General features: G+C 32.8%; 1 protein-coding gene across 1 annotated transcript; it reads right to left on the bottom strand.

Moving 5' to 3' along the window:
* Positions 1-1,304: 1,304 nt before the first annotated feature.
* On the bottom strand, positions 1,305-9,123 carry LOC131605456 (retrovirus-related Pol polyprotein from transposon TNT 1-94). The gene is made up of 4 exons (XM_058877807.1): positions 8,856-9,123; positions 6,453-6,543; positions 3,545-4,080; positions 1,305-1,345 (listed from the first exon to the last, which is right to left on the bottom strand). Exons 1-4 carry the CDS (start codon positions 9,121-9,123, stop codon positions 1,305-1,307), a joined length of 936 nt encoding a protein of 311 aa, XP_058733790.1.
* Between the last annotated feature and the right edge of the window lie 5,319 nt (positions 9,124-14,442).

Raw genomic sequence — 14,442 nt, 5'->3', positions numbered from 1 at the left:
TATGATTCGAAGCAACACAAACCCTAAGCGGACCTTGTGTGTCTTCTACCACTTTCAGTCTCATCACCACTCCTGCAATCTTTACAGAAAGAGATTCATTGATAATGGAGAAACAACTAGTTCTGATTAAGAACCGTGCAACATCCAACCTAGCTTGGCAGACAGTGTCATTATCAGCTCGAATAAACGAACCAAAAGGTAATGCAATGAATCTGAAGAAGCTCTCGTTCCAAACATGGCAAGGAAGCCCAAATAATCTCACCCAAGTAACTCTTTCCTCATCCACCATCTCCGGCTTCCACCTTTTCACCTCCAGAAACCACTTCTCCATCCAAGACGCTCCGCTCTCGATAAGATCAATCAATTCAGAGCCTTCACCTCTCTCTTCGAGCAAACAGAGTCTAGCTCCCAAAGGAGTCACTTTGATTCCAAAATAACCCTCCATGTCGAATACATCCTGGATGTTATAGGTCGAACCCACCGTTACCACCTTCCCTACATAGGCTTTACTAAACCTTCGAATATCTTCTTCTTCAATCTGATCAAACTGCAGCTGGTGTTTGGTGAAAGTACCACGCACTTGTTTGGCCTCCTTCGTCACAACCCCTGCATAAGACCTCCCATCTCTAAAGTTTGCATCCACCCTCTTCCTCAGATCCTGCTGTCCCAAAATGTGTCTCGACCCTTCGGAAACCTTCCTCACATCTTCATTAGCATTCCTCTGAAACCTTGGAATATTGACAAACAGTTTTTGCTTCCCCACAAAAATATTGTCAAGCTTGGTAGCCAACAACGAATCATCAATAACCTCAAAAAACCGAACAAACCCAAATCTCTGCCCATGTTTGTTCCTACGATTGAGGATAATTACCTCATCCACGTGACCATACCCTTCAAGAAGAACGAACATATCCTTTGCCTTCATCTTCTCCAGGAACGATGTGAAGTAAAAGGAGGACGTTGGACGTCCAAATGCTCTCTTACCTCTGTTGGCCAGATCCCAACCTTTCCCATGCATTTTCACACCATTCTTCTTAGAACCAACTGTTGTCCAAGGTTGGCTACCACTACTAATAGCCATGTTGCATTAGCCTACACATTAATCAAATGACAATTTCTTATGTTGACGCAGATACTCAACTACAACATTCAAGATCCTCAATGATCTTGATCCAATAATCTTACTGTCCACAATATTGATCAACAAATTTTACACTATTTTCAAGAGTTAATGTGCAAGTATTTTTATACAACGAACTATCATCAATCCAAACACTAATAGCCACGTTGCATTAACCTACACATTAATCAAATGACAATTTCTTATGTTGACGCAGATACCCAACTACAACATTCAAGATTTTGTATGATTCATCAATTAGAATTTTGATGTGTAATGGTTTGTACGAAGCTAGACATTGACATGTAGTGGAAGTTGTTAATATTTTATTTCAAATATAGGTAAAGCTCATCGTGAAATAGTTAAGTGGATTTTGATGTATCTACAAGGTACCTCTAAGAAATGACTATCCTTTAGAAAGGAGAAATATAAGTACAAGACTACGTTGATGCATAATTTGTTGGTGATATTGATCAACAAAGATGTATAATTGACTATATATTTACTATTGGTAATGCAATAGTTAGTTGGATATTGCAGGTAAAATAAATTGATGCTTTATCCACTACAAAGGCTTAGTATGTAGCAATCATAAAAGCCATGTCTTTTGAAACTGTTATAGAACTGATTTTAAAACATCAGAAGAATATTTTGTACATTGATGGTCAAATTGGAATACATTTGGCAAACACTTCTGCATTTCATTTGGGAAGAAAACACATTGATCTTTTTTATCACTTCATCATATCTCTGCTTGAGGATGAGATGCTAACATTGAGCAAGATTCAATGAAGTGAGAAGCCAATAGACATGTTAACAAATGAGGTGAATATCGACAAGTTGGACTTGTGTTAAACATTAGTTAATCTACTAGAATAACAACCTAAGAAATGCTATTGTATAATTGAGGTGTGAAAATCAATTGAAATCTATTTTTAAGTGGAAGATTGTTGGATCACGATTTTAACAAGTTTGCCACCGAAGAAATTACCGGGTCGAGTTGCGGATCGGTATGCTTTCTTTAAGACGTTTCGTGGTACTGCCAAAATTATGCAAAGCAGCTCTTAATAACCACGACGCCTCCAGGATAAAACAATCCAGTTCTATACTATACGATTATTACTTGCACCGTAGATAATCGGTCTAGAAATACGCCCTCAGATGGTACTAGGACCATTCAAATATGGTATAAATATCATCTTAGTATCTGGTATAACAACCAGTCGTAGTAATTTCTCAAACCAAGAGAAATTTCAATAATTCTCTAAAGAGAATCCAAGAAAAAAATTATACTTGATAATTTCTCAACTCAAACGAGGAGAAATTAACATTATTCTCTAAGGAGAATTCAAGAAAGTACTCGGAAAATTTTTCTCAACTCAAACGAGGAGAAATTAACATTATTCTCTAAGGAGAATTCAAGAAAGTACTCGGAAAATTCAACGAGCAAAAAGAAAGGGGGAGAAGTTGGCGCTTCGACAATTCGAAAGACGCAGAATTATGAGAATGAGGAAGGAAAAACTCAAAATAAGTTTTTGGTGTGTTTTGGAATGAAACAAATGACTTAATTATATAATGAAGTAAACTAGCTAAGATTTCTAATCTAAGCAATGTGGGACTAAGGAGTTTTTGCAACTAATATACAATGTGGGACTTGACTTAATGAACTTTTTCAATTCATCTCCCTATATTGGAATATATGCATAATGTTCCAACAATCCCCCACTTGAATTTAAAAAAGTGTTTCAAAAGTAACGTTAAACGTTTCTAAGATTGTGCATAAGCAGAGGTGTCTACGACTTGAACCTTTGCGTAGCAAGTAGGATTCCGATTCAACAAGAGTGACACAATTGTCTTGAACTCTATCTCAGACATCAAACTCGCACACAACCTTTTCTTAAGGTGTATTATAATAACCCGTACTTTAATGGCCCTGCACGTGTATCCCAGTTTAGTGAAGGCTCTAGGAATTCTGCCTCGAAATTCCATAGGAACCGACCTCAGTTCCACAATCACATAGGTGAGTCTATCAAGAGTACTCCTGTAGTCTAGGTACTCCCTCATATAGAGTATAGATCTCATTAATAGTTTCTATTATCTCATCCTCTTATTACTTCAGGAGTCATGCTTCTTTTATTTACTATAGCATGATCGTCTCATATTACTCACAACTTGTTATTATCCATTGAAACTATTTCTTGGGATCTCCAGTCATTTAGGTCGGGTTACCATCATGAGCAACTCATTTCTGTATAGGCATTAGTCCCATCTTTTTGGATGTATTATGGACTTTCTCTCTAGATAATCCTTTCGTCAAAGGATCTGCTAAGTTTTCATCAGTGCGTACATGATTCACTCTTACAGCTCCTTTAGAGATACAATCTCTAAAGGCGCTCTGCTTTCTTCTTATTTGACTTCTTTTACCATTATAATAACGGTTCTCAATTTTTGCAATAGCCGCGGTACTATCGCAGTGGATCAACACAACTGGGATTGGTTTTTCCCATAAGGGAATCTCAGCTAGCAAGCCTCTTAACCAACTTGCTTCTTCACTAGCATTTGCTAATGCTATCATTTCAGACTCCATCATGAAATGAGCCAGGATAGTCTGTTTCTTTAATTTCCAAGATACAGCTCCTCCAACTATATTGAATACATAGCCACTAGTAGATTTGGAATCACCTGACATGGTATTCCAATCTGCATCACTATATCCTTCAAGTACAGTAGGAAATCTCTGATAAAGTAGGCCGATATCTACGGTCCTTTTAAGGTATCTCATGACTCGCTCAATAGCTTGACATTGCTCGTTACTTGGTTTACTCGTAAATATGCATAGCAATTCTACGACATATGCAATATCATGTCTAGTATAACCAGTGGCATAGCTAAGGCTGCCAATGATGCTCGCATATTCAGTTTGTCTCACACTTTCACTAGTGTTCTTAAACAGTTTCACACTTGGATCATAAGGTGTGCACACATGTTTACAATCAAAGTATTTACATTTCTTTAAGATCTTATCCACATAGTATGATTGATCCTAAGAAATTTCTTGCACGGATCTCGTGATCTTGATACCAAGGATCTCGTGATCTTTTATATCAAAGTTGTTACACAATAATGATTTCACATCATTAATGGTCTGAATGTTTGATCCAAATATGAGTAAATCGTCTACATAGAGGCATATGATAGTGCATATGCGATTCTCAAATTAATAATAAACGCATTTGTCACTTTCATTCACTTTATACTCATTCAATATCATTAAGTTATCAAAATTTTCATGCCATTGTTTAGGAGCTTGCTCTAATCCATACAGAGATTTGTCTAACTTACAGACCTTGTTTTCTTGTCCATGGATCACAAACCCTTCTGGTTGTTCCATATAGATTTCTTCTTCTAAGTCACTATTTAAAAAAGGAGTTTTAACATCCATTTGATGTACTATTAAATTATAAATAGCATCAATTGAAATAAGTACCCTAATGGATGTTATTCTAGGGACTAGAGAAAAGGTATCAAAGAAATCTACATTTTCTCGTTGTCTAAAACCCTTGGCTACAAGGCGAGCCTTGTATTTATCAATAGTTCCATCAGGTTTTAGTTTCTTTTTCAAAACCCATTTACAACCGATTGGTTTTCAACCAGGAACCAAGTCTACTAAGTGCCAAGTCTTGTTAGATTCCAGAAAATCTATGTCATCATTAATAGCTTCTTGCCATAAGTCTGCATCCATAGATGACAGTGCTTCTTGAAGATTTATTAGATCTTCTTCTATATTATAGGTTGCATAATCAGGCCCATAGTCTTTAGAGACTCTTACTCTTTTACTTCTTCAAAGTTCTGTTTCTACATTGTCATTGCTTTCTATGCTTCTTATCACAGGAATGTGACTCGATTGAGTGCCCCCACTATTTCTCGATTTGAAAGAAAATTTGTCTTCATAGAAATCAACATCATTTGATTCTATGATCACTTTTGCATTTAGGTCATAAAACTTATATTCTTTATTGTTTGCTGCATACCCAATGAATACACATTCATATGCTCTACTAACGAGTTTAACTCGTTTCGGATCCGGAATTCTGACCTAAGCCAGACAGCCCCAAGTTCTCAAATAAGACAAGTTTAGTTGTCTTTTCTTTAATATCTCATAAGGCGAGATATTAATTTTTGACTTGGGTATTCTATTTAGGACATAGCAAACAATCAACAAAATTTCCCCCCACCAGTGAGGTGCAGCCCAGAATTCATCATAATTGCAACAACAAGTTCAGTAAGAGTTATATTATTTCTTTCTGCTTTACCATTCATTTTAGGAGAATATGGACCAGTCGTTTCATGTACAATTTTATTTTGTTTATAAAAAATAATTAAATAAACTAGAATCATACAATTTACCTATCACTACAAATTCTTACTAAATCATTTTCAACTTCTTTACAAAGTTTTTAAACTTATCAATTTCATTCACAAAAATATCATTCTTTGTGATGATGGTGTACAAATCTACCCCAATAAACTGACTAAATCTTGCCTTATTTAGAAGAATGAAAAAAACATAAACATGATTCTTTATTATCTCGGGAGCATACATGACATCCTTCAAGATTGATGTCTTTTCACAGGTGGACCTTGTCCCACTTCTCCAATATCGACAACATTAGTGGTGTGGATATCTCACAACAACACTTTCTTATCTTTAGTATTCGTGTATGTTTTAAACATAACACGATCATAACAAACACGACGAGAGATGCATGTGTTTATCCACCAACCATTGTCAGCCATGTTGATTTCAATGATCATATGAATAAATTTTCCATTAGCCAGGTTAACCCGTGCATTACGGGCTACACCAAGTTCAAGCATTACAAGATACATTTCTTAGTCATATGACTTGGTTTTCCACAGTTGAAACAAAAGGAAAACAACGTCATTTCTTTGAGGTGGTGGTTGTTGTCTAGTTGGAGCAACTAGGGCCATAAAAGGGTTCTCATTCTTAATTCGGTTCACAATATTGCAGTTCTAATTCTATAATGATTTGCCATATGGCTTTAGAACCACACCGAATTTATTTTTGTTGTTTAAAACAACCAAGACTTTTCTATTTAATCATGTCTCTGATATTTTTCTTTAATGAGAATAATCAGTCTCTAAATAAAAAATTATTTTATTTTCTAACAAAACATAATTCATAAAAACTTTCAAACTAGGGGCAGTTTGTCAATAATAAAATAAATTCAAATTGTTCATATAAATACATACCTTTAGTGATTATCTCATGAGCAATTTTTGAAGTTCGTGAATTTAGGTTTCCACTGACCTTTCATCTAGCATCTGATACTTCACGTAGCTCCTAAAATCATTCTTCTGTTCTCTAGCTTTTTCAATGTCATACTTGTTTTTCAGATTCTCTTAAACATATTTTGAAATATTGCAATTACTATAATAGTCATACAGATCATTTGCGATTTTATTCAGAATGTTATAATCATTCATTCTATAAGGTGATTTCTTTTCTAAGCTGTAAATTATTCGCTTTAATCTGTGCAGCAGATTCAGCTTCAACACTATTACGTGTTCCTTTTGATCCTCAGATTTCTTAGCGTTAGTTTATTCGGTTGATCCAAAAGGAGCAATAAAATTTCCTCGGTCAAAATGTTAGCTATCTTTTCAACATTAAGAAGAAAAGCATCATTTGTTGCCAACATTTGAAGTGACATCTCTCAAACATGAACAATCTGTCAAAGAAAGTATCCACAGAAGTACCAATAATTTCTTCAGTAGGCATGGCAATTCGAAACGTCTTAAAATTGTTGGATCACGATTTTAACAAGTTTGCCACCGAAGAAATTACCGGGTCGAGTCGCGGATCGGTATGCTTTATTTAAGACGTTTCGCGGTACTGCCAAAATTATGCCAAACAGCTCTTAATAACCACGGCGCCTCCAGGATAAAACAACTCAGTTCTATACTATACGATTATTACTTGCACCGTAGATAATTGGTCTAGAAATACACCCTCAGATGGTACTAGGACAATTCAAATATGGTATAAATACCATCTTAGTATCTGGTATAACAACCAGTCGTAGTAATTTCTCAAACCAAGAGAAATTTCAATAATTCTCTAAAGAGAATCCGAGAAAAAAATTATACTTAATAATTTCTCAACTCAAACGAGGAGAAATTAACATTATTCTCTAAGAAGAATTCAAGAAAGTACTCAGAAAATTCAACGAGTAGAAAGAAAGGGGGAGAAGTTGGCGCATCGACAATTCGAAAGACGTAGAGTTATGAGAATGAGGAAGGAAAAACTCAAAATAAACTTTTGGTGTATATTGGAATGAAACAAATAACTTCATTATATAATGAAGTAAACTAGCTAAGATTTCTAATCTAAGCAATGTGGGACTAAGGAGTTTTTGCAACTAATATACAATGTGGGACTTGACTTAATGAACTTTTTCAATTCATCTCTCGATATTGGAATATATGCATAATGTTCCAACAGAGATTATTGGTCAACAAAGAGAAAAATAAAGGAGAAAAAACTAGAGAATGAAATTAAGAAATGTTACGAGATATTTTAAAAGAAATTAAATTGTAACAATTTATTTATTTATTTTTATTGGTTATAAAAGTCAGTGTCGTCTTTTTAAATGAGGTAACAAGTACAAAGTGCATAAATAACAAAATAACTCCATCCACATTGAAATTTTTTTTCAATGTAAACTTTTGTGAGAAGTATTTTTGAAAAAAAATATGTTTTTTTTTGGTGTAACTAGATTGTAGAGTTTTGTGAGAGATTGTTGTTAAACACTTAGAGTGTGTTTGGATGAGGTAATTAGAAATTTTAAAGCAATTTAAAATTTAAAGCAATTTAAATGATTCAATTCAAATCTATTCATTTTTAAATTATTTTATTTGGATGGAACATTAAGATAATTCATTGTTAGACTTTTGGTGTCATTTTTTTATAAAATTTAAATTTTTTGGACCAAATTAAAAAAAGAAAAAGTAGAGACTAAATTGCAATTTTTAAAAATTTGAAGGACTAAATTGTAAAATTTAAAAATTATTAAGGACCAATTTGCAATTTTTCTGAAATTTTTTAGGATTAATTTTATAATTTTGGAAAATATGAGGACCAATTTGTAAAATTTGAAGAAATAATAATAACAAATACATTCTATGGAACATGAGAGGAATTTCAAATTCTTTGGTTTTTGATGTCATTTCAAAATGATTAAATTTAACTTAGATGAAATACTCCATAAATTTCCATCATTTTAACAATTCTTCATTTTTGTATCCAAACAATGGATTTTGGTCAAATCATTTTAAATTCCCTCAAAAAATTACTTTCCCTCATTAAAATGTTCCATCCAAACACACTCTTAGTATATTTTAACCAATTTTGTTAAACACTCAATGCAGAAATTTGTAAAAAATGTAATTAAAAAAAAATCAATTTTTTAACTAATTATGAAAAATACAAAATACGGAATACAGATCCGTAATATTACATTAATTAAACTCTCAAGACTCATATCATCTATATATCCTTGCTCATATACAACTGAGTAGGATATCATAAGATAACATAGGAAAAGAACAACAACAACAACAAAAAAAAAGAACTATGAAACAAACAATCACAAAATTAAGGTTGTTTTGTTTCAATTACTTAATAATTGTCTAAAAGTGCTTCAGTGATTCAGACTTGAGAGTGTTCTATGAACTTCCTTCAAGAAGTATCTAGAATTAACAATTGCATTTGAAGAAGAGGCACATGAAGATGCAACAACTGATGAAGCTGAAGTTGTTGATGAACTTTTAGGTAATGAAATTACACTATCATTGGATGAGTTAATTTCCCTATCATCTTCAGTAATAGTTTCCATCATTTTTGATGTTCTATGCCTCATAACTTTAACATATTGTGGTGGTGCCACTTCAATGAAAAACCTTGCAATGCGTGAATTTGCCATCTAAGGGTTAACTATAGGAATGAAATGTTCTGTATTGAAGATGTGTATGAATTTAGCACAAGGGTAGGTTAAATTTTTAAGGAGTGGCTAGAAACAATAAACTAGGCTTAAATTGAGTCAAGGGTCATAATCTTTCATTTTTTATTTGTTAGTGCCGCCACTAGCTTTTGCTATTAAATGCGATGCCACACTAATTTACAAGACTTGTTGCTATTATGGAACAGTGTTTGGGTATGTGTCAAAACCAGGATGCTAATTTCGTTATCTTTTAAGATATGGTTTTTGGGGTGCAGTGAATTTTCTCAAGGCTATATTATTGGACATGTCTTACATTACTCTGCTCCATTTTCTCGCGTTTTGGATGACTCATTATCGAAGATATAGTAAATTGTGACTAACAAAGCATGTTAGACCATCTCCAATGGTAGTTCCTTCTAATAAGTTCTCCACCTAGACATGCCACATTATAGTACCATTGCATTGCAATGCAACTATGAAAAAATTATGGTACCCAATCAAATTAGTTTATGAGGTAAAGTTGTGGGCCCAATAATAACTTTTTAGAATTATACAATTAAAATAAAAATTATAAAAATTATTTTAAGATGATGTGGCTAGTGGGACCCATAAAGAACCCAAAAATGGGTTACACCATTGGAGATGCTCTTAGGTCTCGAGGCTATATTCCGATAACCAATTACAAAACCCTTCCCCACTGTGTACATGGTTTGTGGCGCATTGTTGAAGACGTAGAAAGACGCGGTGAGTCCGCCCTCATGTTTGACACGTGTCACACCTCGCCTTATCACTTTTTTGTCTTCTCTGTGCATCCCATGTGGTGGGAGGTGAATGCCGAGGTTGGTGATAGTTCCTAGACTTTGATCATAATATAACAATATATAGTCTAACAAGTGTGAGACATGTATGGTCGAAGTGGTTAAGTGCAAAAAGGTTTGCAAAGGTATTGATGCTGCATGATTAAAGTTAATTTAGGGTCAGTTTGTTTTGGCTTTTTTTAAAAATGATTTTTCTAGTATTATCAAATTTTGTGAAAAAATTTTTTACGAAAAAACTTTTTATAAAAGCTTCAAATAAATATTTTGTTTGAATAGTTATTTTTAAAATGTGATTTTAGGTATTTCATCTATTTATGGAAAAAAAATTTGGATATCAAAATTTCAAAAAATCACTTAATTTTGAAGCTATTTCAAATAGATTTTCATAAAAATCATTTTTGAAATACAATTTTTTGAAAAAATTATGATTTTGACTAAGTTTTGGTCTTCAATTATGTATGTTTATGTTATAAGATGTCAAAATTAGTGTTTTATTTTAGAAAAAAGGAATATAAAAACACTTGTAATATTTTGAAAAACAGTTTTAGAAAATCTATTTTCAAAAATACAAAAAAAAAAAAATCCATTTTTTTAAAGCTGAAACAAACTGATCCTTAATCATAATTGTTTGATTGATGAAGATAATTTGGATTTCTCATCAAAAGGTATGCGTAGAAACATTTAGGTATTTTATTAAAGTGGCAATGATTAAACGTCTTGGGAAAAATCCTTTAACTTGAGCCTTCCATTTAATTGTGTGTTTAACTGCAATATGGTAATGTGGTTGAGCTCAACACTCACGAAGCGAAATGGTAGTTATGGCATCGTTGTGTTGAGATTTTGAGGCAAGCAAATGGGAAAGTAAACTGAAAAAATATTGAGAGGGAAATATTTGGGAGTTACGATAATAATTCTAGTAGTAGTTCTAATTGTTAGAAAAATCAATTTAAGTCAAATAGAATCGAGGCTAGAATCGTGAACGAAATCAAATTCCTTATAAATATTTCAAGCACTCTCAATATGTCTTAGAGTTAGAACACAGGAATACCCAAGATAATTCAGCCTTTTGTCGAGTTTGCGTAAGACCGATGAAAAACTCGAATGCAAGGAAGAGTGTCTGAAAGAGGATTTATGATTTTTGTGTGTTTTATTTTGGATTCATAAATGTGTATTTATAGGCCATGCATGTGTTGTTTCATAAGTTTAAAACTCTTGATGAAACAACACCTTTTCACCATATATTGCAATGGTTCATCTATAATGACACAAGGCACCCCTTCATGAAATATTGTAAATTTGAATTCAAAAAACAAATTTATGCAACAAACAAAAATCTATTCCCATTTAAGGTCAACATTATCACGAAGTGTTCGACAATTATCCAAATCAACGACTTGTTGTTACCCATTGAAAATCTTGAGGTTAATGTTCTGTTAACGTAAGATTGGGTTGCCGCCTCTGTCAGAAATCTTACTCAAGGAGTTTCAACCCCATACCTTTCGAGGTTGTTTTTACTAAGTCTCTAGCCAGTGGCTTAGTAAATGAATTTCCCAAATTATAGATCGATCGTATACATGCGAGTAAATGATTACATCTTTAATCAATTTTCTCACAAATGTCTAAGGCCTCTGTGCCTAGACTTTCCATTTTACACTTATTTGAATTCTCTTGCTGAATTGACTTGACTAATTGTGTTAACACCTTTGAAACACTGTATTTAGCTAATGAAACTTCCGACAGAAGGTCCCTCAACCATTTAACTTCTTTGACTAGTGGAAGCGAGATCCACACACCACGGCTCCATGGTCAAGAGAGTGATGCATGTTTGTTTCTTGCTCTCCCAAGAAATTTCACCTCCAACTAGTGTAAATATCCACTCAGTTGTAAATTTATGATCTCCCACAGTCGATATCCAACTCATATTGGTATATCCTTCTAATATGATAGGAAACCTACCATTATGGAGGTCAAGATTTTGGTTTCTTCAAAAGATAATCGAAAATTCTTGTGATGGCCTTCCAATACTCACTATTTGGATATCTAGTAAATTTATTCATTTACTAATTGCAACTGCTATATTGCATATAATACATTTCATTAGAAAACCAATTTTACTTGTGTATTCTAATATAGCCATAACTCTTCCATCATCATTTTAACACTAAGATCAAATTGAATATTTACTTTTTAAAACGTGATAGTTTGAACTTATCAAGAACTTTCTCAATAAAGTGTATTTGACTAAGTTCATAACCCCCACTATTTTCGCATTACTTTGACCCAAAAAAAGTGTCAACTAGTCCAAGATCTTTCATCTTGAATGTGGAAGTTTTCTCAATATGTTTTTAACCCCCACTCTTTCGCTTTACTTTGATCGAAAGAGTGTCCACTATTTCAAGATTTTCCATCTTGAGTGTGGAAGCTAGAAACCTCTTTGTTTCTAAGATTCCATTCATCTCGTTGATAATGATCAACATATAATCAACATAGAGACAAAAGAATATCACAATATTCTTACACAACTTTGTGTACAAACACTTATCACAAGAATTAGATGAAGAAGGTTTTTAGATAGTCATGCATGATGATGCTAGAAGGTTTTTAGATGAAGTGAAAGATAAAATTATGAGCAATTTAAAGTAGTATAGTATAAATTGCAATGAGTACCTTAGTTAAGTTTACTTCTCTCAAATATTCTCTTGAACTTCTATGTTCAATCTTCTTGATCAACTTCATCATTGATGTGTATGACACTTTTGATCGTTTTCTTCCTTGACAATCTTTGTCTTCATCAAAACTAGAAATAAGACGTATTCTTCACAATCTTCCCCTTTTTGATGATGACAAACTCTTTGAATTCTCGTTTTGATAAGATTGAAAGTCTTCCTCTAAGTGGGTGTCTCCCCTTAATTGGTGAATCTTGTGATGACAAAGTCAAACTTTTTAATGTCATTGTTTCGATGCTTGTTTTAATCCCATACAAGTATTTGGCAAATTTCCACACCTTTTGTTCATCACCAGGAAACACATAACCTTATGGTTTTTCGATGAAAATATCCTCATTGAGATATCCATTTAGGACTGTCATTTTGACATTGATTTGATGAACTAAAAAGTCATTAAGGAAATTAATATAAACAAAACTATAATTTTCGTTGTGCTTGCTACTAGTGCATATGTGTCGAAATAATCAACATTGTCATTTGGTCTAAAACCCTTGGTTACTAATATATGCTTGTAGGTGTTTAGTGTACCATCACTGTGATACTTCCTTCTAAACACCCACTTGCATCAAATTAAGTATAGTTTGACTTTTTTTAGATCCATCTCGTCTTGGATATCTTCCTTACAAAAGAAGTCCCTTGAAGTTACTTCTTCATTGTAATTCTTAGGAACATCTTCCACTTGAAGAGTAATAGGAATATTACGAACAAAATTCTCACTATTTTCTTTTACTAGATAAGATCATTAGTCTTTCAGACTTTCTGCTTATTCTAAGTTCGATTTGTTTTTCAACAATCATAGACGAACTTTCGGGTTGTGTTTCAACAGTCCGCGGAGAACCTTCCTCACGGGGTTCTTATTTGTAGGAATCTCAAATTCCTTATCCTCCACGATAAGGTTCTCAAAATTCTTCATCTCAAGATTCAATAGTTATATTAGACTCCAAATTTAGAGGTCTATATGAGTTATGATCCATCTTTGAATAATCTTTATATGTCTTACAATAATAAGTCTTATTAAGCACAAATTTATTATTTACATAACATCCACATCATGGTTCAACTGCTTAATTTGGAATCATGAACTTTAATAAATTTTTATCACTTTAGTGATTAACAAATTTCTAACTTATATAATTCCAAATTAGATGATTCACTTTCATTTAAGCTTTACCACTAGGCCAAATAATAGCAATATGATAAAATTTTATCTTTTAAATAAATATCATATTGAAGCCTATAACCAAAATCAATGTGATGACATATTAAAAAAATTTAAATTCATATTAATTATGCAAAATAAAATGTAACTTGTATTGCATAATAGAATTTCAAATATAAACGGACAAATGTGTGTATGTGAATGGTCCCTCTATCATATAATTCAATATTTTCTTACATGGTACCATATCACAATCTTGTTTAATGTAATTATATGTGTATATAGCATAGATATACTTCAATATAGAATGTGTACTTGCAGTATCATTATTGCTTATTTTTATATGGGTTTTTCTAACCTATGCAACCTTGCATAGGATAAGACACAATTAATACACCACTTTTTTATATATAAATTACCATATTTATATTTATTTATGTTCATCCATTAATTGGGTAGGAGAGAGAAAATATAAAAGATTACTTTTCAACAGAAAAATAATTAATATGAAAATTTATATGGAAAGAAATAGTTTATTAATTGCCCTTATCCTATGCAATGTTGCATAGGTTAGAAAAATCCTTTTTATATTACAAAA

This window comes from Vicia villosa, linkage group LG5, assembly GCF_029867415.1.
Source record: "Vicia villosa cultivar HV-30 ecotype Madison, WI linkage group LG5, Vvil1.0, whole genome shotgun sequence".
NCBI classification, from domain to species: Eukaryota; Viridiplantae; Streptophyta; class Magnoliopsida; order Fabales; family Fabaceae; genus Vicia; species Vicia villosa.
Note: the sequence above shows the minus strand (reverse complement) of the source record. Positions and strands in the feature narration are given on the sequence as shown.

Bases quoted from the DNA above. Each gene is read 5' to 3' on its own strand.
- LOC131605456 (XM_058877807.1), bottom strand. From the start codon at position 9,123: ATGGCAAATTCACGCATTGCAAGGTTTTTCATTGAAGTGGCACCACCA. The intron at 6,544-8,855 runs GTCTGAATCACT...AATATGTTTAAG, and splicing joins AGTTCATAGAACACTCTCAA to AGAATCTGAAAAACAAGTAT. The intron at 1,346-3,544 runs GTAAAAGAAGTC...TGAATGTTGTAG, and splicing joins TGAGAACCGTTATTATAATG to TTGGGTATCTGCGTCAACAT.